The 22,645-nt window shown below is 42.7% G+C and overlaps 1 protein-coding gene across 2 annotated transcripts in view; it reads right to left on the bottom strand.

The window, feature by feature from the left end:
- Positions 1–22,645, bottom strand: part of TEK (TEK receptor tyrosine kinase) — a 109,838-nt gene that overhangs the window by 1,377 nt on the left and 85,816 nt on the right. For both annotated transcript variants that reach the window (XM_044271829.1, XM_044271838.1), the window contains 9 exons: positions 22,364–22,518; positions 20,589–20,799; positions 19,594–19,704; positions 17,517–17,707; positions 15,187–15,300; positions 14,071–14,141; positions 10,901–10,941; positions 9,394–9,490; positions 7,388–7,487 (listed from right to left, as the gene is read on the bottom strand). In XM_044271829.1, coding sequence (XP_044127764.1) covers positions 7,388–7,487; positions 9,394–9,490; positions 10,901–10,941; positions 14,071–14,141; positions 15,187–15,300; positions 17,517–17,707; positions 19,594–19,704; positions 20,589–20,799; positions 22,364–22,518 — 1,091 coding nt within the window. The remainder of the gene's footprint in view (positions 1–7,387; positions 7,488–9,393; positions 9,491–10,900; positions 10,942–14,070; positions 14,142–15,186; positions 15,301–17,516; positions 17,708–19,593; positions 19,705–20,588; positions 20,800–22,363; positions 22,519–22,645) is intronic.

Genomic DNA, 22,645 nt, shown 5'->3' with positions numbered 1-22,645 from the left:
TTAAATGTCATGGCTCCACCTCCACCCACCCTTATGTCAGACGCAAGTCTGCCCTCCCAGTCACTGGGGTCCGTGCCGGAATCAGCGCTGAAGATATCAAGCGCCGCCCTACGAACCCCATACTACGGTACAAGGAGGAGGGAGAGATGCAGAAGGACCAAATGTCCCCTTTAGGTAAAGCAGGGATCATAAGGCAGATATATCTAATGGCATTGTGGAGCAAAATACAATGTGGGAGATGGATCCAATGCTCATTATACTGCTCACAGAAAAATTCATAAATGTGTAATAAAATGCACACGATCATAAAGAACAAATGTACATAATAAGAAAAGAGAAAAAAGTATTTACAAATACACCCCCACTAATAGATCGTAATGATATGCCATTGTATATGAATAATAATGCAACAAGTATGGCATATAATAAGTGCAGTTTCACATCAGCAGTATCAACCCTAATAGTGTATTCAAATGATGGGGGGGTGCAATAACCATGGGTGCTATGGTAAAGTCAGCAACAGAATATACTGTACTAATCGGAGCAAGAATACAATTGGGTATGCCCTATTATGTTCCGTCATAAAGTCTGTCAGAGTATCAATTAACACCAGACCAGGGCTGAAGACACATGGGTACCCCAAAATGACCTATAGAAAACATGTATAGGATATATGGTCATTGAGACCTTTTGGTCGTACAGTATTAAGCCGAAAGGTCCATCTCGCCTCTTTTTGTAGTGCACACCTATCATAATCACCCCCTCTAGGTAAGGGTCGAATTAATTCAATGCCCTGGAATTGAACAACCCCAGGGTCACTCACATGGCATTCCTCCACGTCTTGCCACCGGGGTATCCGCCTCTTTTTTTTTATGTCATTGAGGTGTTCCCCGATGCGTCTGCAGAACTCTCACCGTTTTGCCCACATACACATGTCATTAGATATATCAGACCCGTGGATTCACAATTTATGAAAGATCTGATATAATAGATGTAGCGGTGCTCAAAAATGTGCCACCCTTCTTAATTGAGCGCATGCGATGCACCCCCATCTATAGGTCCCTGAAGGAGAAGTGGGGCTGCACAGCTGGAGTATGGAAACTGTGAACCAGTCTGTCCTTAATATTTCTACCCCTTCAATACGTAGTAGAGGGGGTACTGCCCATCAAATGCCAGGGTCCGCTTGTAGAATGCCCCAATATTGTGACAAGATTTGTCTCACAGGGCCATTGGCTTATTCATAGTTTCCAATTATTCGAATCTGGTTGGATTCTTTCATCCGCGTGCGAGGATTTAGCAACGATTTCCTATTGCGACTCAGAGCCTGATGATACGCTTGAGTCAATACCGGTGTCGGGTATCCCCGGCTTTGGAACCTCAGTTTCAGATCATTTGCAGCCATTCGGAAATCTCTCATGGTGGAACAATTACGGCAGAGACGTAGATACTGACCTTTCGGGATACCTCGTTTAAGGGCCCCAGGGTGACAACTCCGCCATTCCAATAAGCAATTAGTGCCCGTTCTTTTTTCTAAATAGGTGTGTGCCTATATTGCCATCAATGTCTTTAAAGACCGTGAGGTCCAAAAATGTAACACTGGAAGGATGGATTTCCGATGTGAAGAAAAGCCCCAAGTTGTTAACGTTGGACAAAGGTGTTCTCATCACCCTGCCAAAAAATCTATATATCATCGATATATCTAAGCTATAAGATAATCGACAATGTGAAGTCACTCATCTCTTCACTGAACACTACCTCCCTTTCCCAACGACCCAGGTAAAGGTATGCGTATGTGAGGGCACACGGGGCTCCCCATCTCAGCACCAAATGATTGTTGTGAGGCCATAAATGAGTACCCCTCTCCCGCAAGGAGGTGGCCACTACTTTGCATTCTTTGTTGTGCGGTATCGAATTATATAGTGCTTCCACATCTAAACTTGCCAGAATCACGTCCTGCTCCATTTGGAGGCCATCCACCTTGATGACCTTCATGGAGTCCCGGACATAAGATAGGAGAGAGGTAACAAATGGTCTTCAAATTTGGTCAATGTAGGTGCTGATAGGGAGCATCAGACTGTTCCTGATACAATTGGTTCTAAGGCCTTATGGACCTTAGTAATGCCATATAAACAGGCCAATTGTGGGTATGGTGGTAAAAGGGTTTATTTACAAATGGTCAATAAGACCAACAAACCCTTTTTTTTTTACCATGTGCCACTTGTTCAATCTTAAAACATAACTTTTATTTGCTCACTATTAAATGTCTACTAACTTAGGCTACTTTAACACTAGCGTTTGGTGCAGATAAGTCATGGTTCTGCACAGACAGATCTTTTCAGATAATACAACCGTCTGCATCCGTTCAGAACGGATCTGTTTGTATTATCTTTAACATAGCCAAGATGGATCTGTCTTGAACACCATTGAAAGTCAATGGGAGACGGATCTGTTTTCAATTGTGACAGATTGTGTGATAGAAAACAGATCTGTCCCCATTGACTTACATTGAGTGTCAGAACGGATCCATTTGGCTCAGTTTCGTCAGACGGACACCAAAACGCTGCAAGCAGCGTTTTGGTGTCCACCTCCAAAGCGGAATGGCACCAAAGGCACTAGCTGTCTAAAATCTCAAACACTGCCCGACATGTTTCACCAGCTAACCTGGCATCCTCAGGGTTTTTTGGCAGAGTAGTGAGCAAATAAAGGTTATGTTTTAAGATTTAACAAGTGGCACATGGTATAAGAAAGGCTTTGTTGGTCTTCTGGACCATTTGTAAATAAACTTTAAGATTGAACAAGTGGCACATGGTATAAGAAAGGCTTTGTTGGTCTTCTGGACCATTTGTAAATAAACTAAGTTGAAAAGGGGCCTTGCCATGTGCTTTAGGTCAGTAATAGATTATGTGGTGGTAAAAGGAACCCCAGCTCATAGTTGTTGATAAATCTGAGTTTGAGGGCTTCAGATAGAATCCCACTGAGTTCCTTACAATCCATCAATGATAGATTCCTGGGGAGAATGTCATAACAGGACCCATCATTCAGAATGTTTAGGCACATATGGGTATACTGCTCATAGTCCATGAAAACCACATTGCCCCCCTTGTCTGAGGGTTGTATTACTATTGATTTGTCTATTTCCAGGGCCCTTAGACCATTCCACTCTGCATGTGCCAAATTATGACACATAAGGAACTCATAAGGACAAGTAAGCAAGTGGAAGATTTAATGATCTCCAAAAGGCATACCGTTAAAGATGAAACATACTTTTCAAAATTTTAAGTAATATCAATGTATTATTATGGTTTTGTACAATTTTAGGGCTCATGCACACGAACGTATTTTCTTTCCGTGTCCATTCCGTTTTTTTTTTGCGTACCGTATGCAAAACCATTCACCTAAATGGGTCCGCAAAAAAAAACTGAAGTTACTTCATGTGCATTCTGTTTCCGTATGTTCATATTTCCGTTCCGCAAAAAAATAGAACATGTCCTATTATTGTCCGCATTACAGACAAGGATAGTACTGTTCTATTAAGGGCCAGCTGTTCCATTCCGCAAAATACGGAATGCACACGGATGTCATCCGTATTTTTTGCGGATCTGGTGCGGTCATGTGCATGAGCCCTTAACGTGAAAAAAAGAAAAGGAGTACTTCCCAAGGAAATTTGAGCGCTCACATAACTTCGTCTAAATAGCATGTTAGGGTTAAGGCTCATTCACAATAATCAGAATAGGCCAAGTGATGCATATTTCAAAGCTTTATAAATACCCAAACTCCTCTAACCTCGTCCCAAAAAGCAGCCACGGGTTCTTCTAAGCAGCTGCCGAACACTCTGAAAATGAAAATGTTTCAGGCCCACATAGCAGGAGAAGGCTATATAAGGATAGCAAAACATTTTCAGGTTGCCATTTCAAAATTTAATTAAGAAATGGTAGTTAACAGGAATAGTGGAGTTCAAGAGAAGGTCTGGAAGACTAAGACAATTTTCAGACAGCTATTTGTAGGATTGCTAGAAAGGCAAATCAGAACCCTTGCTTGAATGCAAAAGACCTTCAGGAAGGTTTAGCAGACTCTGGAGTTATGGAACATTGCTCTCCTGTTCAGTGACACCTGCACAAATATGGCCTTCATGGAAGACTCTTCAGAAGAAAATCTCTTCTGTGCTCACACCACAAAATTCAGTGTCAGAAGTTTGCAAAAGAACATCTAAACAAGTCAGATGCATTTTGGAAACTAGGAAGAAAAAGGTTCACAGAATTTCATGAAAAGAACACCTCTCCAACCATTAAGCATGGGGGTCGATCAATCATGCTTTGGAGTTGTGTTGCAGCCAATGGCACAGGAAACATTTCATGGGTAGAGGGAAGAATGGATTCAATGAAATTCCATAACACCAACTATAGAAAAACAAGGTGAAAAGAGGATATATTCTACAAATGGATAATGATTGTAAACACACCTCAAAATCCACAATAGAATACCTCAAAAGGTAGAAGCTGAAGTTTTTACCATGGCTCCCATAGTCCTTTGATCTGAACATCATTGAAAATATGTGGATAAACCTCAAAAGAGCAGTGCATGTAAGATGGCCCAGGAATCTCACAGAACTGGAAGACTTTTGCATAGAAGAATGGATGAAAATTCCTCAAACAAGAATTGGAGAAAGAGTTGGTTGGCTACGAGCTGTGATATTTGCCAAAGGGGGTGCTACTAGGTACTAACCATGCAGGGTGACGAAAGTTTTTTGCTTTGGGTCCTTTTCCTTTTTACTTATTTTGGAAAATATGAAAATAAAAAAAATCTTTTTGCTTAAAATACAAAGGGAATGTGTCATCTTTAACTTTATGCCTTTTGGAGATCATTTCATCTTTAACTTGCTTAACTGTTCACAGTAACAGTGACAAACTTTTGCATCCCACTGTATGTGTTGGAATCATTGAACTAAGGTGCACTTGGGCTAGCAGGCACCCAGGAAGGTCAAATTATGATTGATGTTTAGAAATTAACATCGACATTCCTTGGCCCTAATATTAACCACTACTGAGAAAAGTGAAATGAGGTTTAAGGGAGGAAGACGTGGCTGATGAAGGAAATGTATACCCAGGGCCGTCTTTACCAAGGGGCAAAAGGGGCAGCTGCCCCGGGCCCAGTTGCTCCTGGGGGGCCCAAGGCAGCTGCCTCTTGAGCCCTGCTAGCTACTGCCCTGGGTGTCAAGCTGTCAGCTACACAGGGGGTGCTGCCATGCCATGCCTGCCGGCACTGAGTTCAGGCATCATGATCGTACTGTGTTAAAGTTGTGATCTAGGACCTTAATGACATCATCACCATGTGACCAGTAACCTAGCAATTACTGGTCACATGGCTATGAGGTCATCACAGGTCCTACCAGGAGTGTTGCAGAAGTTAACTGTGGAGCTTTTTTGTGTGAAGATTACATCAGAAAAAGGTGACAGGGGCTGTTATGTTAATATACTGTAAACTACTGTATAGTGGGGTGCTGTATACTGTGTGGGGGCCTGTATACTGTGGGGGGCTGTATACTGTGTGGGACTGTATACAGTGTGGGGGCTGTATACTGTGTGGTGGGCTGTATACTGTGTGGGGGCCTGTATACTGTGGGGGCTGTATACTGTGTGGTGGGCTGTATACTGTGTTGGGGTCTGTATACTGTGTGGGGGGCTGTATACTGTGGGGGGACCTGTATACTTTGGGGGGGGGGGCTGTATACTGTGGGGGCTGTATACTGTGGGGGGGCCTGTATAGTGTGGGGGGCCTATACTGCTGTACTGTATACTGTGGGGGTCTGTATACTGTGGGTGCGGTATAGTGTGGAGTGCTATACTGCTGTACTGTATAGTGTGGGGGGCTGTATCGTGTATAGTTTGGGGTGCTGTATACAGTGAGGTGTTGTATACTGTGGGCTGCTATACTGCTCTACTATATACTGTGGGGTACTGTATAGTGTGGGGTGCTAAACTGCATACTGTGTGGTGCTGTATACTATAGGGTGCTATACTGCATACTGTGGGGTGCTGGGCTGCACTGTAACACTAGGGTGAGCCGAGCCCTGGTCTCCTTCCTGCAGAGCGGTGCCCACTTCCAGCCCAGAGCACTGATCCTGAGCCGCTGGAGTCTTCAGAACTGGAAGTATTTACAGTCATTCACTGTACTCTACCAGATGTGTGGATTTTTTGTGTGTGTGTTGTGGTGGAGGGCGTGATTGCTTGCTAAGGTGTGGGAAGGCGGGATCCAGGGGGCCCAAGTAAATTTTTGCCCAGGGTCCAATCAATATTAAAGAGGACCTTTCACCAGGAAAAAGTATCTAAACTGACTATACCGACGTGTAGAGCGGCGCCCAGGGATCCCCCTGCACTTACTGTTATCCCCGGGCGCCGCTCCGTTCTCCGGTTATAGCCTCCGGTATGTTCCTAGTTAGGCTCCACCCAGGGGAACTTAGGCTCCACCCAGGGGAACCTGCCGGCGTCTCTTTCTCCTATGCTGTAGCGCTGGCCAATCGCAGCGCTCAGCTCATAGCCTGGCTATGAGCTGAGCGCTGCGATTGGCCAGCGCTACAGCATAGGAGAAGGAGACCGCGGCAGGTTCCCCTGGGTGGAGCCTAACTATGAACATACCGGAGGCTATAACCGGAGAACGGAGCGGCGCCCGGGGATAAGAGTAAGTGCAGGGGGATCCCTGGGCGCCGCTCTACACGTCGGTATAGTCAGTTTAGATACTTTTTTCTGATGAAAGGTCCTCTTTAAAGACGGCCCTGTGTATACCAAGGAGATTATAAATTGAGAAAGGGTAAAAAGTAAGGACCTTCTTTTGCTTAGCTTCCACTATCCCCGAGTCATATGTACCACTATTTTTTCTTCCTGTAACAGAGGTGCACCATTGCTTCCGTAGAAGAATCACCATATACCATGTCATTTTGGTTGAATAATCATGTTATCATATAAAACTCTTATTAAAGCCAGCTTATGGCAGGTAGTTATCATAGGTATATGGCTGTCTTGCTGAATTTTCTTCCTGTTAAACTGGCACTGGCAATTACATGAGTCTGAGAGAAATTACATTTTCAATCGTTTAATGTCACGGTATGTTGTTACTATGCAATGTCTGATTCTACTTGTACATGTACCCTCTGATTTATAAAGTGCTGCGAAATATGTTGCTGCTAAATTATTATTATTATTACTACTAGTAGCAATATTATTATTATTATGGGTGTTGCTTATGCTCATAAACTTGTTACTGCATAAAAATCAGTATATTCTTTTTCATGGCCAAGTTTAGTGCAAAGATATGTTAAATTACAGTAAAAAAAAAAACTGCTTACAAAATGAATGAAATATACACTGTTTCAAACCAGTTTTATGTTTCTTACCTTCCTTTCCTCAAGCATTCGTGTCAGAGAAACTAGTATTTTCCCAAATGATGGTCGCTCATATGGCTTTTCACGCCAGCACTGTCGCATAAGGTCAAACCTTCAATACAATAATCAAATACAGGTTACTGCACCATATAACAAAGGTCCTGATGATGTCAGGAACCACCTAAAGAAGTTCACTAATGAGGGCAAGGAAATCTGTGGACTAGTAGAAATAAAATGAAAAGCAAAAAAGGTAATGGGGGATATTTATCATTCCCCCCACGCTGTGGTGTGCTAAGGGGGGCAGTCTGTACCGGGTCAGGTGCCCGCTCTCAGGGGGGAGCCAGAGCCCAGAAGCAATGGGCGCTTCCATCAATACAGATGAAAGCGCTCATTGCTGGAGCATCGGGAGCTGCGGTCCTGTCAGTCAGCTCCCCGCACTCCGTCTCTCCTGCACTGAATGATGAAGCAGGAGGCCCCCTGCTCCACCATTCAGCCTGCAGACATAGATTGCACTGCCGGCCTGTAAGGGAGGAGCCTGCAGCCTGGGAATCTGCATAAACCCCGCCCACACAGTGCTGCAGAGCGATCTGTGCCTGGAGGGGAGAGCTGGATGTGAGCATCAGGAACGGGATAAGGTGAGTAGTTTCAGTTTTTTTTTGTTTGTTTTTTTAACACAGAGGGCTTTATTACTGTAAAGAGGGAACAATGGGCATTTCTACTATGCAGTGGGCACAGAGGGCATCACTACTACAAAGGCAGCACAGAGGGCATTACTACTACAAAGGCACCACAGGGAGCATAACTACTACACAGAGGGCATTACTACTACAAAGGGACACAGATGGCATTACTACTATTAAGGGTGCACAATGGGCATTACTACTACAAACGGGGCACAGAGAGCATTACTACTAAGGGGGCACAATGGGCATTTCTACTATAAAGGGCACAGACGGCATTACTACTGTGAAGGGGGCACAATGGGCATTATTACTATGAAGGGGAACGGGGCACTACTACTATGAAGGGGGCATAATGGGCATTACTTCTATGAAGGGGGCACAGAGGGCATTACTCCTGTGAAGGGGGTGGGCATTATTACTGTGGAGAAGGCACAATGGGCACTACTACTGTGGAGGGGGCACAATGGCCATTTCTACTATAAAGGGGGCACAGATGGCATTACTACTGTGAAGGGGGCACAATGGGAATTACTACTATGAAGGGGGCACAATGGGCATTACTATTATGAAGGGGCACAATGGGCATTATAACTGTGAAGGGGACACAGAGGGCATTACAACTGTGAAGGGGGCACAATGGGTATTACTGCTATGAAGGGGCACAGAGGGCATTACTACTGTTATGGGGACACAGTGAGAGCATAACTACTGTGAAAGGGGCACAGAGAGGGAATTACTACTGTGAAAGGGCCACAGAGGGGGCTTAACTAGTCTAGTACCATTTTTAGTACCAAGTATTGGGGGGGGGGGGGCTGCCAGAGAAAGTACCCACCTCAGGTTTCAAACACCCTAGGCACCCCACGCCAGTTTTCTGTTGTAAAAAAATTTAGCAAACCTCCTGTTTGCGACTTTTTAAAAACCATAGCACCTACATTTAAGTGCAAGTGGCTTTTCTACACCGCCCTCGCCAATTTCCCAAGAAGACTGAAATTGACACCATCTCCGAGCTGGTGTAGATTTCACTTTAGGTAACCAGATTGTCAGAGGATGCGCCCAATTTATGACATGGTGTTCCCCTCTTCAAAAATTAGGCGCATCCTCAGGCAACACAGGGGATATCTGGTCTATGATAAGTCCCCCCAAATGAGTTTCACACAGAAACATCTCCGTATGTACTATATATCTGTGGCGACCAAAATTTATGGCAGCATGTCATAAGTCAGCAGAAGCCCAAAACAAATTACAAATCGTTTTGCAGTTCTCATTTTGCCAGGGTCTTCATGTATGACTGGTCTAAATAAACAGATACTGCTGAGAATAGCACGACTTTCTTACACTTCGTCATCGCAGTTAAGTGGTTTCTCAAGTCTGTACCCTTGTGGTAGTTTCTCATAGAGTTCCGCACAAGTCATTCCACAATATGGAGTTCCACCTGTAAGCAGAATGAAGGTTCAGTGTCATTCCTAACTTTAAGCCAGTCCTACAGCTTTACTGGTCTATTATAAAATTACATTCTTGTTATTTTCTAAACAGCTTAGGCCTCTTTCACACTTGTGCTAATGATTTCCGTTGTTCTGCTCCAAAGAAGGATGGAAATCATGGAACTACTGGATTTGGCACATAACTGACCCGAAAGATGAAGATGAATATTAGTACTTGACTAAATGTGGTACAGTTGGCGGTTACACAAACAATTGTTCTATGAAAGAACATTCCATAGTAAAAGATAATTTGTCTTTACCTAAGTGTATGATTGGTCTGAATACTGTAACGCCCAGTATGGAGTAAAATGTGTACAGCTGTAGATGGCTGTTCACAAGATGATTGCTTGTTCAATGGTTGCGTAGCTATCAAACTACCTCTATGTAATATAGTATGTGAGCTTCCACGGTCCTGGCCACCTATAGTGTGCAAGCACGGCCACTGCTGATGGATTGGAAACTGGTCATAACCATGGAACGGCAGCAATAGGGGTGATAACAATACATTAGTAAGTGCCTTGTAGTAACTTTCTCTACATGATAAATGCCACTTGCCGAAGTGAGACAACCTCTTTAATGTCAATGGTATAAAAGTTTTGAACGATCATGTACATCTAATGACAAATATACTGGCCCAGATTTACTAATGTGTCGGCAGCAAAAATCTGTCTAAAAGGTGGTGCAAATTGCTACATCTAGGGTATCTACACATTTTCTGACATGCTCAACAAGGGGGTGGAGCTTAGCAGAAAGGGGCAGAGCTTCACAGGAAAGGGGTGGGGCCTAAGATGCAGAATTTTGCTCCAAAATTGTGCCACAGTTCTGGAGTAAGCAAACCAAAGTAAGGGCTGATGCACATGAACTTATTTTCTTTCCATGACCGTTCCTTTTTTTTTTTCCGGACGGTATGTGAACCCATTCATTTCAATGGGTCCGCCAAAAAACAGAAGTTACTCCGTGTGCATTCCGTTTCTGTATTTCTGTTTGTCCGTTCCGCAAAAAAGTAGAACTTGTCCTAAAATTGTCCACATTACGGACAAGGATAGTACTGTTCTATTAGAGGCAGGCTGTTCCGTTGTGCAAAATACAGAATGCACACGGACGTCATCCGTATTTTTTGCGGATTAATTTTTTGGTGAACCGCAAAATACATACGGTCGTCTGCATGAGCCCTAAGCTGCAGGTCTAAGCTGATGCCATGTACAGGATTAGTAAATTTGGGCCATTGTTTTAAGTACTGTATATTGTACATACAGAACATTTCGCGTACTGAAATGTGTGTACAGTTGCTTTCAGAACTATCTGTTCTCACATGACAGGAGTATGGAGTAATCTATCACTGTACCACTTACTGTACTTACCCAAACTGACAATTTCCCATAGCAAAACACCAAAGGACCACCTAAAATGAAACACAGGAGAACTGCTTGGCTCGTATTTAGGAAAGGGAATAAGTATGTATGCCTAAAGGAGAATACAACACTGACACTTAAAGAAGGCTACAGTATGGATTTATGTTTGGACATATAAATATTTAAAGGGGATTAGGGGTCAAGAATGTATACTTATCCTGATGCAGGTTCTGTGATGAGGAGCTGATCAGCATGGTGTCTGGCTGCCAGAATCCCTAGCGAAGAGCTAGGACTGTATTACACCAACAGATAATCATTGGTCAGATGGCCATTTACACACATAGATCTTTTGTTATACACACCAACTGTTAGTCTGATTGGACAGATATTGTTCAGATAATCTGTTGGTGTAATACAGGCCTTAAACTCACTGAAGTTCATGAGTGATTATACCAAGTTCTCCAGAGCAGGAGCCCGTTTTTGGAGCATTTCTCCTCTCTGACCAATAGAGGGAAATCTTCCCATGATAATAATAATATTACAGGCTACAGCTACTAGAGAGGGATCATTGATCCAGGGAGTTATTCTGATTGCCTGATTGGAGTCGGGAAGGAATTTTTTATTCCCCTAAAGTGGGTATAATTTGCTTCTACCTCATTTTTTTTTTTTTGCCTTCCTCTGGATCAACTTGCAGGATAACAGGCAGAACTGGATGGACAAATGTCTTTTTTCAGCCTTATAAACTATGTTACTATATTACTTATATTATATGTCACCACTCTCTAGAGATGATGCGTAGTGTAATGACCAGGAAGTGGCACTTGCATATAGCGTCGCCTCCTCATCAAACAGACAATCGGCGGGGGTGCACGTTGTCACACACATTGGCAGATTCAGGGGGGGAGCAACAGGGCAATGCCCCCCAAGAATGTAGTGAGAGCCAAGGGCGGACAGTGGACTGAAGATTCCGGTCCCGGCGGCGGTGGCAGCGGCAGGGAGAAATGAGCGCTTCCATTGTGGAGGCGTCTCCTTTGTCCGTTCCTCTCATAGGCTGCAGGCCTAGTGCCTGTAGCCTATCAGAGGCCGGTGCAAGCGGCGCAATGACGTCATCACGCCGTCTGAGCCGTACAGAGCGGGACACAGGCCGAAAGAGGCCTGCATCGCATCGCAGTGTCATGGAGGTAAGTATAGGTGTTTATTGATTTAATTATTTTTAATACAGTATGGCAAGAAGGGGGTGGGGCCCTATATACTGGCACATTTTGGAGGGAAGCACTGTGGAGAAGGGGGGGAGGAGAACTATGGGGGCATCTAATGGGGGCCCTATATACTGCCACATTATGGGGGGGCACTATGAAGAAGGGGGGGGGGAAAGAGCACTATGGGGGCATTATATAGGGGCATTTAATACTGGCACCCATTTTGGTGCCACTATGGGGAAGGGGGGAGAGAAGCATTATGGGGGAATCTATGTGGAGCAGTCTATAGGGGCATTTTATACTGCCACATTATGAAGGGCACTATGGGGATGGGGGAGGAGCACTATGGGGACACTATATAGAAGGGGGAGGAGCACTATGGGGGCATCTTCTGGGGGCACTATATAGGATGGGAAGGAGCACTATGGGGGCATCTTCTGGGGGCACTATATAGGAGTATTTTATACTGGCACAAATTATAGGGGCACTATGGGCACCTTAGCTCAACTGGGGGCACTAAGTGTTTTTTGTAGTGGCACACAGTACGGGTTATTGGAACACATGAGGGCACTCTGGGGACATTGACTCTACTGGGGGCACTAAGAGGAGTTGTTTTTTTTACTGCCACACAACGGAGCATTTTTTGTACTGGCGCACATTATAAGGGGCTTTATAACAACTGGGGGACTATGGGAGCATTATTACTTCTGGGACACAATTACTGTTGGGGGCACTGTAGGAGCACTATTCTACTAAGTGCACTCTGGCACAGAATTACTACTATGGTTGGGATTTTGGGGAGTGCTATTACTGGTGGGGGGGGGGGGGGGCGCCCTGGCACAGTATCAGCTTAGCACAGTTATTTTTGGGGGACATTATGGTTACACTATTAGTGTCAGGGGCACTATTTGCTGGGTGCAGTTATTTTTTAAGGCATTGTGTTCCAATAATTATTGAAGGGGCCGCTATCTGTGTCTAACTAGTATTTTCAGGGGGTTTATCTGTTTCCACAGTATAGTTTTGGGGGGCACAGGGTTTTAGTATTAGGGGTGCATAATGGGATGTTGAGATGGTGGGAGGAAAAGTAGGAAACTAAGATTTCTGTCTATCAAACTCTGCGGAGATGAGAGATGGCTGAAAGAAATCATCATGGTGGTCTGGTCTGAATGGACAAGATGAAGAAAGAGAACATCTACATCAAAGGAGACGTCACTGGATCTTAGAGGTATGGGCGCGATATATGGGTGGGGCTGTGTGTGGGTGTGGCTTGAGGGTGGGCGGGGACACAGGGGACCCATAATCTCCTATTGCCTGGGGAAATGCCCCTCCCGAGACCAGGCTCTGGATCCGCCACTGGTCAGACCCTTAAGATATTGATAGCATATCCGGAGGATAAGTCATCAATATAAATCGCTGCTCAACCCCTTTAAGTATTTAACCTTTTTAAATTGCTGTTGGCAGCTCTTAACTGTTTCATACAGTATGGGGTCATTTATTAAACTGGTGTAAGGTAGAACTGGCTTTGTTGCCCATAGCAACCAATCCGATTCCACCTTTAATTTTCCAAAGGAGCTATCTGAATTGAAAGGTGGAATCTGATCGGTTGCTATGGGCAACTAAGCCAGTTCTACCTTACACCAGTTTAATAAATGACCCCCTATGTCTCTAGTACTTTGCACAAAAGTATGCTGCTGTGAATGGGGTGTAGGTTAAATTATCTCGCTACCACATGTAGTCCCATCCAAATACATAATACAGGTATAAGGTATTCATGTACAACAGTTTATTTAGATTTTAAGTGACAGTGTACACCTAGTTTAAATCAGAAAGAACCACAGCTGAGCGAGCCCGCCAACACCTATCAGATCTTTATGGCCTATTATACTGACCTTTCATTGAATTCAGATAAACACTGCTGACATTATACAGTTACTGTAAATTATTCATACATTAGTATACGTGATTAGACAGTACACTTACACATCACTGTTTGATGTATAAACACTGTAGTTTAAGGACTCAATTGCCATCCATCGAACTGGAAGCCGTCCCTAGGAAAAGCCATAAATATACCAGATTCAAAATTGTGAACAGACATAAATGAAAAAGACACATTAGACATAACAAATATAAAGGCAGCTAAAAGCACAAAAGCCATTAGCAATTTTATCATTGTACTATTAACATTTTACAGAATTATAGGATTATATGGCAGAAAGTTTTTGCAAAGTAATGAATGGGAAAATCCTATATGTTGGCCTGAACAAGCTTACATTTTGAAGATAGGAATGTGCTTCAATTACTGCAAACAAAGAACATTTAACCCATTAAAGGGAATCTTTTACCGGCGAACTCCATAACCAACTGACACATAGCTGTGGTTCATCCGACTAAACATTGTTTTTCTATTGTTGATCTGAGGCTCCGTTCCTGAGTTATGATGCTTTTTCTGAATATGTAAATTAGGCCTTTGGTGCAATGAGTGTCACCGTTGCTCTTGTTGCACCCAAGCTCCACTCCTTTCTGTGGCCAGCCCTTCCCTCACTGCTTTGACTGACAGGGCCAGGCAGTGGCAAAGCAACCACTTTTTTAAAACCTCTGTTAAATGAGATCTTGTGTGCCATGGGGCATGTACACTTGAGAATGCAAGAATATACAGTATTTGAGGACTATTGGCTTTAAAGGGTCTGTCCCAAAGAAAATATTCTACAATTCTCAAACCAGCACCTCGATATGAATACTTTTGTAATTGCATGTAATTAAAATTGTATTATAACTATTGAGTTATTCAATGAAATCTATTTGCATGGCGCCCCCTGCAGTTTGCCCTTTTTATAATTTCTCGTCCTGCTTACTGAGACGGAAGCACATGTTCAGTGTTATCCTTCAACTGCCACCAGCTGTAGCATAAAGGACACACCCATGAGAAAGGACAGCTTGAAATAAATCTAGCAGAACAATTGGAGCAATTAATGGGGAGATCTCTGGATCCATGTGAGGTACAGGGCTGGTTCTAGCTTTGTTAGAAACAGGTTGTCATGTACTAGATTTTCATTTTTTACACACATCAGATATCCCCTTTAACTACATTCTTACCATTGTCTTTTTTACATAAACCTCTTGTCCTCTTGATAAACCAAAATCTGCAATTTTTGCTATAAAGTTTTCACCAACCAAAATATTTCTGGCTGCCAAGTCACGATGTATGAACTAGACAAAAAAAATAAAAGCATGAGTCTTGTTATTTCAAATGCTTAACGTGGACCTTTCAGCTGAATATATGGCCCAACGTAAGTCAGTACAGCTACAGGCAGGCTCGGACTGGCCCACAGGGGTACAGGGGAATCCCCCGATGGGCCACTGAGCAAGGTGGTCTCCCACCCCCTGCACAAGTGGCACATAACACAGTAGACTTACTGCACCACATACATATATTCAATGTACAGCACCTCCACCAGCCTATGTTCATATAAAAATATTATTTATTATATTTGAATGTCTCCATACAGTGGGCCCCCAAAATAAATTTTACTGGTGGGCCCTAGGTAGGTTCCCCAGTCCGACACTGGCTACAGGTTCATGCCATTAGCCAAAAGGGCGTTGTGCCACATGTTGAACACAGTTGATTCATAGAGCCTCTCCGTGCCTCCCCACACCCCTCTCTGCACTGACGGTATATGCATTGCGGTCACCACTGGGAGCAGCGGAGTGCTCTTGTACTATGGATCCACTGCATTCTTTCAGTGCTCCTAATTAGCCATATGGCTGTATTTTGCTGCCACAGGGCAGAATATTTAGTTGGCAGATCCATTTTAATAGATACAGTCACACATAACTGATTCTACTATAGGAAGACAAAATAAAAAAATGTGCCATAGGCACAAGAAACGTAACATCAGTATGACAATACTTACCGTAAATTTATCAACAGAACATTTAAAAAAAAAAAATTTTACTCTTTGCCTTCAGGCAGTCACAATTTTTTTTATTTTTTGTTTGACGTAGCTGTATGAAGCTTTATTTTTTTCATGGCCAGTTGTACTGTAGGTAGCCATTTTTGGTACATATACCTTAGCGTTTAATGTAGATTGATTTTTATTTTGCCAATTTCATAGGAGTTTGTGTCAAAAGGTTCCCTAACCCCTCAGTTTCTTCCATTGATGGCATCATTCACAGGGCTTAGCTGTAGGCACCTCTGCTCTCCAACATTAGTGTGGGGATGCCGTTTTGTGTTACAGTCACTGGGGCTCACTAGCAGTGATCAGCATGCCAAATATGCTAGTAGTGATGCAATCAATGCCCGCCAGTCATGACAAGCATACTCATCATGTGACATTAAAGGGAATCTGTCAGCAGTTTTGACCATGCAAAATGTTTACAGCATTAGGTAGGGGCTGGGGAAAGCAGTACACACATACAATATGTGGAGTTTTTCTCATCAGGAGTAGTGAGAATATGAAGATTTATTCTGCCAAATGCTGTTCTCTCAAGTGTCTATGTGAAGTATTCTCTGCATTGAGTTACTTCAAAGCCCCTTCCCTTTGCTCTGAGTGATGGCTGTGGGTGGTTTCCTGTCACTCAGAGGGGCTGTGAAGCATCTTAATGCCCAGAACACTTCAGAGTGAAGCCCCACCCTGGGCACTTACGTTAGCAGAATTTAGCAGAATAAAACTTCATATTCTCAATACTAGTGATGAGAAAAGTTCCACAAAAGGTATGTTTGACCTGTCCTCCACAGCCCCTACTTAGTACTGTCAGCAGCTTAGCATGGTCAAAACTATTAACAGACTTCCTGTAATATGTTAATATTTTTCACCAGTGTATTAACCCGGACCTTCTGCCAAAGGTAGGACATTTTGAAAGAACATTGTAAGAAAAGTCTTATCTTATCAGTTCAAACAATTACCCTAGCTAGGACCGTTTCTGGAAATATGATTAGCTGAGAGGTATAGACTGACACTCGATGCAGATGCTCTCTATACTACTCCAAGATGTCCTTTTCAGCTGGATGCCAGGCATAATTAGACAACTCATTTAAGTTCCTCCAATTGGTATATAAAAGGGAAAGTATGTAGAGGAATTAGAAATATCTTTACAAAACTACTTACACTGTACGTACAAACACCTACAACATTACATGCTTCTTACTTTACAGCTTTCAATAGCCAGCCTGTAATTTATAAGGTGCTTCCAATTTCATCTCTTCATATAAATCTGTAATATTTTCCAGGAACCTGAGCTAAGCTATGTTATGTAAGGGAGAATATCTCATAAATATGAGGCTGCAACATATGTATAAACCATTTTTATGACTATTTATAATTGCTGTACAAACTAGGTCATAATTCAGGCAGGATTTCATAAATGACTTATTTTAAATCACACTCTTGTATTTTATGGCACTTATAATTATGCAAAGTACCAACCTGTTTTTGGCTCAGGTAATCCATGCCTCGAGCGACATCTGCTGCAAACTGCAGAAGCTGCTGTGATGACAAGGTTGATGCTGTGCTGTTGGCTATGGCAAATGCTGGGTCTGTTTCCAGTACTCTGCTTTTCCTTAGAAAGTCCAATAGGTTCCCATGCGGGGCATATTCTATAGCCAAATACAAGTAGCCTGTAAGGAAGAAGAGGTGAAAAGTCAGATGCATTTAGAATATGGATCACCAGACATAAAATACATACTGTATTTCCATATATATATATATATATATATATATATATATATATATATAATAATGGCCTATTAAACCACCAAAAGATGAGGCAATGTTAATAGCAGATATATTGGCAGCTCTGTCTTTTTCCCCATACTGCCATGTCCTAGAATACTATGATAGCACAGACTGTACATATTCTGATATGTGTGTCATGAGATGACCAGCTATTCTAAATGTGATTTCACAATTTTGAGTCACGATGTGTCTCCAACCCCCCTCTTTCTATTGGGGCTGCTCTGTCCCTTCATGCAAGCTGCGACCTGCTTGCCAGCACGGCATCTCCTCCTCCTCTTCCCATAGGGCACATGATCCATCTAGGTCTAAAAGGGCCAGTGTGCTAGTATTGTGTTTCACACCTGCGAATGGCTGGTCACATTGAGGTACTTAAGTCCCCTTTTCCTGTGGGAAGATGCCTGAGAAATAGGTTCTTAGACTGCTAGTATCCTGCTGTGTGCTGTATTTCGTTTGTCTGCCTGTGTACGGTTTCTGCCTGTTTTCTACATATTGACCCTCTGCTGCCTGACCTGAGCTGTGCCTGTACCCTGCATGAATACTTTGTTGCCTGTCCTGACTTTTACTGTATATTTCATGCTCTGCCCTCCATGACCTCAACATTTCCTTGAACATGGTTTTGCCTGATCCCTAGGTGCTTTGCGCCAGAGTCTCTTGAAAAGTGTGGGTGAGCTGGCAATCTTATAGAGACTACTATTCTTGAGCACAGCAAAGATTCGCAATGAATCCGAATTTCCTCACGCTTCATGGTAACAAATCAGTTTTTCCTAAAATGGCACCTGCACGTGTTACAAAGTGAAAGTAAGAAGCCCGGGAATACGAGATCCCCCATAATGCAGTTCATCCAGCCAATCTGCAGATAGCCCTCCCCTGTCATGTCACAGACCTATAAAAATCTCATTCAGTGGGGTCTCCACCATTGTCCTGTGAGCTGAGCATAGGGAGAGACGTGGCAAGCGCTCACGTGCTAGGGACAGTGTTGCAGAAAATGATTAATAGAAGGATATTGGATAGGGAGACTGCAGGGAGAGTGCAGGGAGAGTGCAGGGAGAGTAAAGGGAGAGTGCAGGGAGACTTATGCAGCTTCAGTTTTATTTATTTATTCCTACATTTACTTATTCCTACATCACCTGTAAACTACATTATGTAATCCAATATCAATAAAATGGAAGCCTTTATTATTCCAGTGCCAGCATGGCAACCAATACCATCCAGTCTGCACCCCTTGGGGGGGGGGGGGGGGGGGCAGGTCTTAATGATGACCATCCTGATCTTTTGCTAGCTTTACTTCTAAATCATCCTTCAAAGTCTCCAGGGTTTTATAGGGCTGTGACATCACAGAGGATGGCTATCTGCAGATTGGCCGGCTGCACCGCAATATGGGTGATCTCGATTCCTGGGATTGTCTCTTCTACACTTAGTTCCTCTTTGTAACGCGTGCAGCCGCCATTTTCGGACAACCTGATTCATTACCCTGAAGTGCGAGGAAATTCTGATTCATTTAGAATTCCGCTTTTAATGCTTCGCTTCACTCAATACTAATAATGATAAATCTGCTTAATTACTGTTGATCTGTTTTCTTTTGTTCAAACCATATTGTATTTGCATATCTGTATATGCCAGTACATTAGGCGTGTGTAATATACTAAAATAGAGCATTAAGACAGAAAAAATGTACTCATTAAAAGCTGCTGTTCGTGAGTCAGAAGCCAAACAAGAACAAAGATCTCAAAGTCACAGAACATGAAATTATTAATATATTTAAACTGACCTCGATGTTCACATGCTCCTAGAAGATTTATGATATTGGGGTGACTTCCCAGTTTACATAGCACTTCAAGTTCACCTGCAAAATCTCGATGATCATCCTTTGATGCATATTCTAATAGCATAAAAAATATGAATATTTGCTGTTAAAGAAAGTTTGAGACACCTCATTTCTTCCCTATGGCAGCAAAATACATGTTATTTTTTTATTTAACTTTTTTAATTTGCTGTTAATTTTATAGAAGTAGGAAATTAAACAGTGATGATGAATATACAGTATTTAAGTTTGGGGGGATTTTTTTTTTATTATTGCATTGTACTTATTTTGAGGTAAAACTCATTTTTTCAATTTTAATATTAAAAATATGGAATCTTTTTTTCTGTAGAGAGCTGACATGCTTTAGCAACAGCCTATGGACTTTCTGTCGTTTCCATCATCTGGGGATGGATTTTCTGTCGTTTCCGTCATCTGTGGCACAGACGGACTCCTTATCTCTGCTCTCTGACATTATAAGCACTCATTAAAGCTCAATCCTTATCTGAATGATAAGAATGTGGTTAAAATAAGTGTTATTAGATGACTGGCACAAAGTGAAAGTGAAAGTACCAGTAACACAGTTAGAAAAACAGTTAACCCTTTGTGATAGAACAGCTCAATATTTTTAATAAAGGGCTATTGAAAATAAGATTTTTTAGCCAAAAAGGAGTAAAATGCAATCATAAACAAAAATTGGCAACAAAGGCGTACATAGCCTTTAAATATCTGGTTGACTGAAGTTTTCAATTCTATAATCACAAATGGAGGACAAGTTACGGGCCATTATAATTATTGTCTGCTGATGAGCACAGAGGGAATATGCAGGCAATTTTACAAGTTATCTACAATTTATGTGATGAACTTGATAAAAACTGATTCCTTAAAGAATACATTTTGCTATTGATAAAAGCATTTAATACAGACACACGGGTATTAAATAATAAGGTTTCATTCTCCTATACCTTTCATCCTCTTAATTGCAGCATCCATACGTAGACCATCTTTTTTAATACGAGCTTTAAGGACTTGTCCAAAATTTCCTTCACCAATAACATCTTGAAACTTGATATCATTCCATTCCAACACTGGGTACTCCACTGGCTCAGGACTGTTTTTAGCTTTCCTTAAATGATTGAGTGTTCCAGCATTAAACTGCACAACTGGTTCTTCCCTCTGAACAAAAGTAATGTTGGGGGCAATTTATTATAACATTTGCACCAGAATTTTGGTGGAAAAAAGCTGCAAATATTGAAGCATGCCAGTTTTGGACATAAATTTGTGAATTTGTAAAATTTTACCCTGCTCTCGTCATGCTGCGGTATTATGTCCGGCCAAAACGCCTGACAGTGACTGAATGGAAGGCATACTGATGCAAACTGAACGGATTTCTATCCATTCAGAATGCATTGAGATATGCCTGATCAGTTATTTTCCGGCATAGAGCCCTTTTGACAGAACTCTATGCCAGAAAAGAATAATGCTAGTGTGAAAGCACCCTAAAATGTCACAAACTTACTCTACTTACCCCGGGGGGGGGGGGGTGCTCCATACTTGTAGAACACAAAGTTGACAGTTGAACATTTCACTCTGGCACAGTAGAGTAGTATCACTATCGTGATTGTGCCCTTTGTCCCACCAGTTCACTTACTCTGCTAAGTTCGGAAGTGTATGCCCTATACTAAGCCTCAGGACAGCCAGGCACTCTGTCAACGGTTTGGTCCCAATTTGAGCAGGTACTCTCTCAGCCTACATAACTAGGACAGTGGCTCAAAGTCTTACAGTCTACTGTCACCTGGCCACCAGCTTGTCTGGCTACAGCTGTAAACAGGTCTGCTGCTCCACAGCAGGGGTGTCCCGTGGGTCCCTTCCTGTGCAATAAAACCATGGTGTAATACTCAGTGCCATCATACTGCCCCGTATGTCATCATTAAGCCTTGTTGGGGCCAGCACTGAAGTAATAGTCACACATTATGTTCTTCTGAACATTTGCACTGGCATGGTCTTGTGGCAAACTGTGCACAGTGACCCATTGGCAATTGTCATTGTCCATAGGATGCGTGAATAAACACACTATTATTAACAAATCTGTGTGCAGACCATGGAGAACATGGACAGAACACGTCCATGATTCACTGACGTGAATGCGCCTTTAGGCAGTACAGAGACTAGAACCTTCTATTACAGGGAAGGCCAACCTGAGGCTCTCCAGCTGTTGTAAAACTACAATTCCCACCATGCCCTGCTGTAAGATGATAGTTATAGACAGTCTGGGCATGCTGGGAGTTGTAGTTTTGCAACAGCTGGAGAGCCTCAGGTTGGCCATCCCTGTTCTATGATATTCAACATTTGACGGGCTGGGGGACCTTGGATTGCATATTTGTGTCCCTACAGATACTTTGGGCTATTGGATATCTTTTAATGGGATCCTCAATGTTCTAGAACAGGGTTTCTCGACTAGGTTCCTCAGGGCCCACCTAGGATTTGAGAATATCCCACAGAATAATTGGGGTAAGTCCTGATGCATGGACACTAATTATATCACCTGCTCAATACTAAGGAAATCCTGAAAACATGACCGGTAGGTGGGTCCCGAGGACCGGAGTTGAGAAACCCTATTCTAGAACATCCAAGCTGGACAAGTGTTAGATTAGATTATTGGTTCAAAGAAAAAAATTAGAGCGAAATAATACTTTATATTAATACAGAACATTCACAATATAAGCATCACAAAACTTACCACTCCATTCTGGAAGGCTTGGGCCATTCTGTGCTGGAAATTGGCACGTTTCAGTTGAAGCATAATAAGAAATGCCAGTAATATGGTTAGACAGGTCATGCCAGCAGAGCCTAATATTGCAATGAGGAGCATATTGCTGTCTTTTGATTCAGACCCTGAGAGACAAATGGAGAGATGAATAGAGTTAAGGGCCCTTTACATGGGCCAAGAATCCTCCAGATAATCGATATCGAGCATTCTTAAGAATGTTCATTAGCGATTATCTGGCAGTGTAAAGGCGCC

The sequence above is a fragment of the Bufo gargarizans genome, chromosome 1 (genome assembly GCF_014858855.1).
Source record: "Bufo gargarizans isolate SCDJY-AF-19 chromosome 1, ASM1485885v1, whole genome shotgun sequence".
NCBI lineage: Eukaryota > Metazoa > Chordata > Amphibia > Anura > Bufonidae > Bufo > Bufo gargarizans.
The sequence above is the reverse complement of the archived record's forward strand: the minus strand, read 5'-3'. Positions and strand labels throughout refer to the sequence as shown.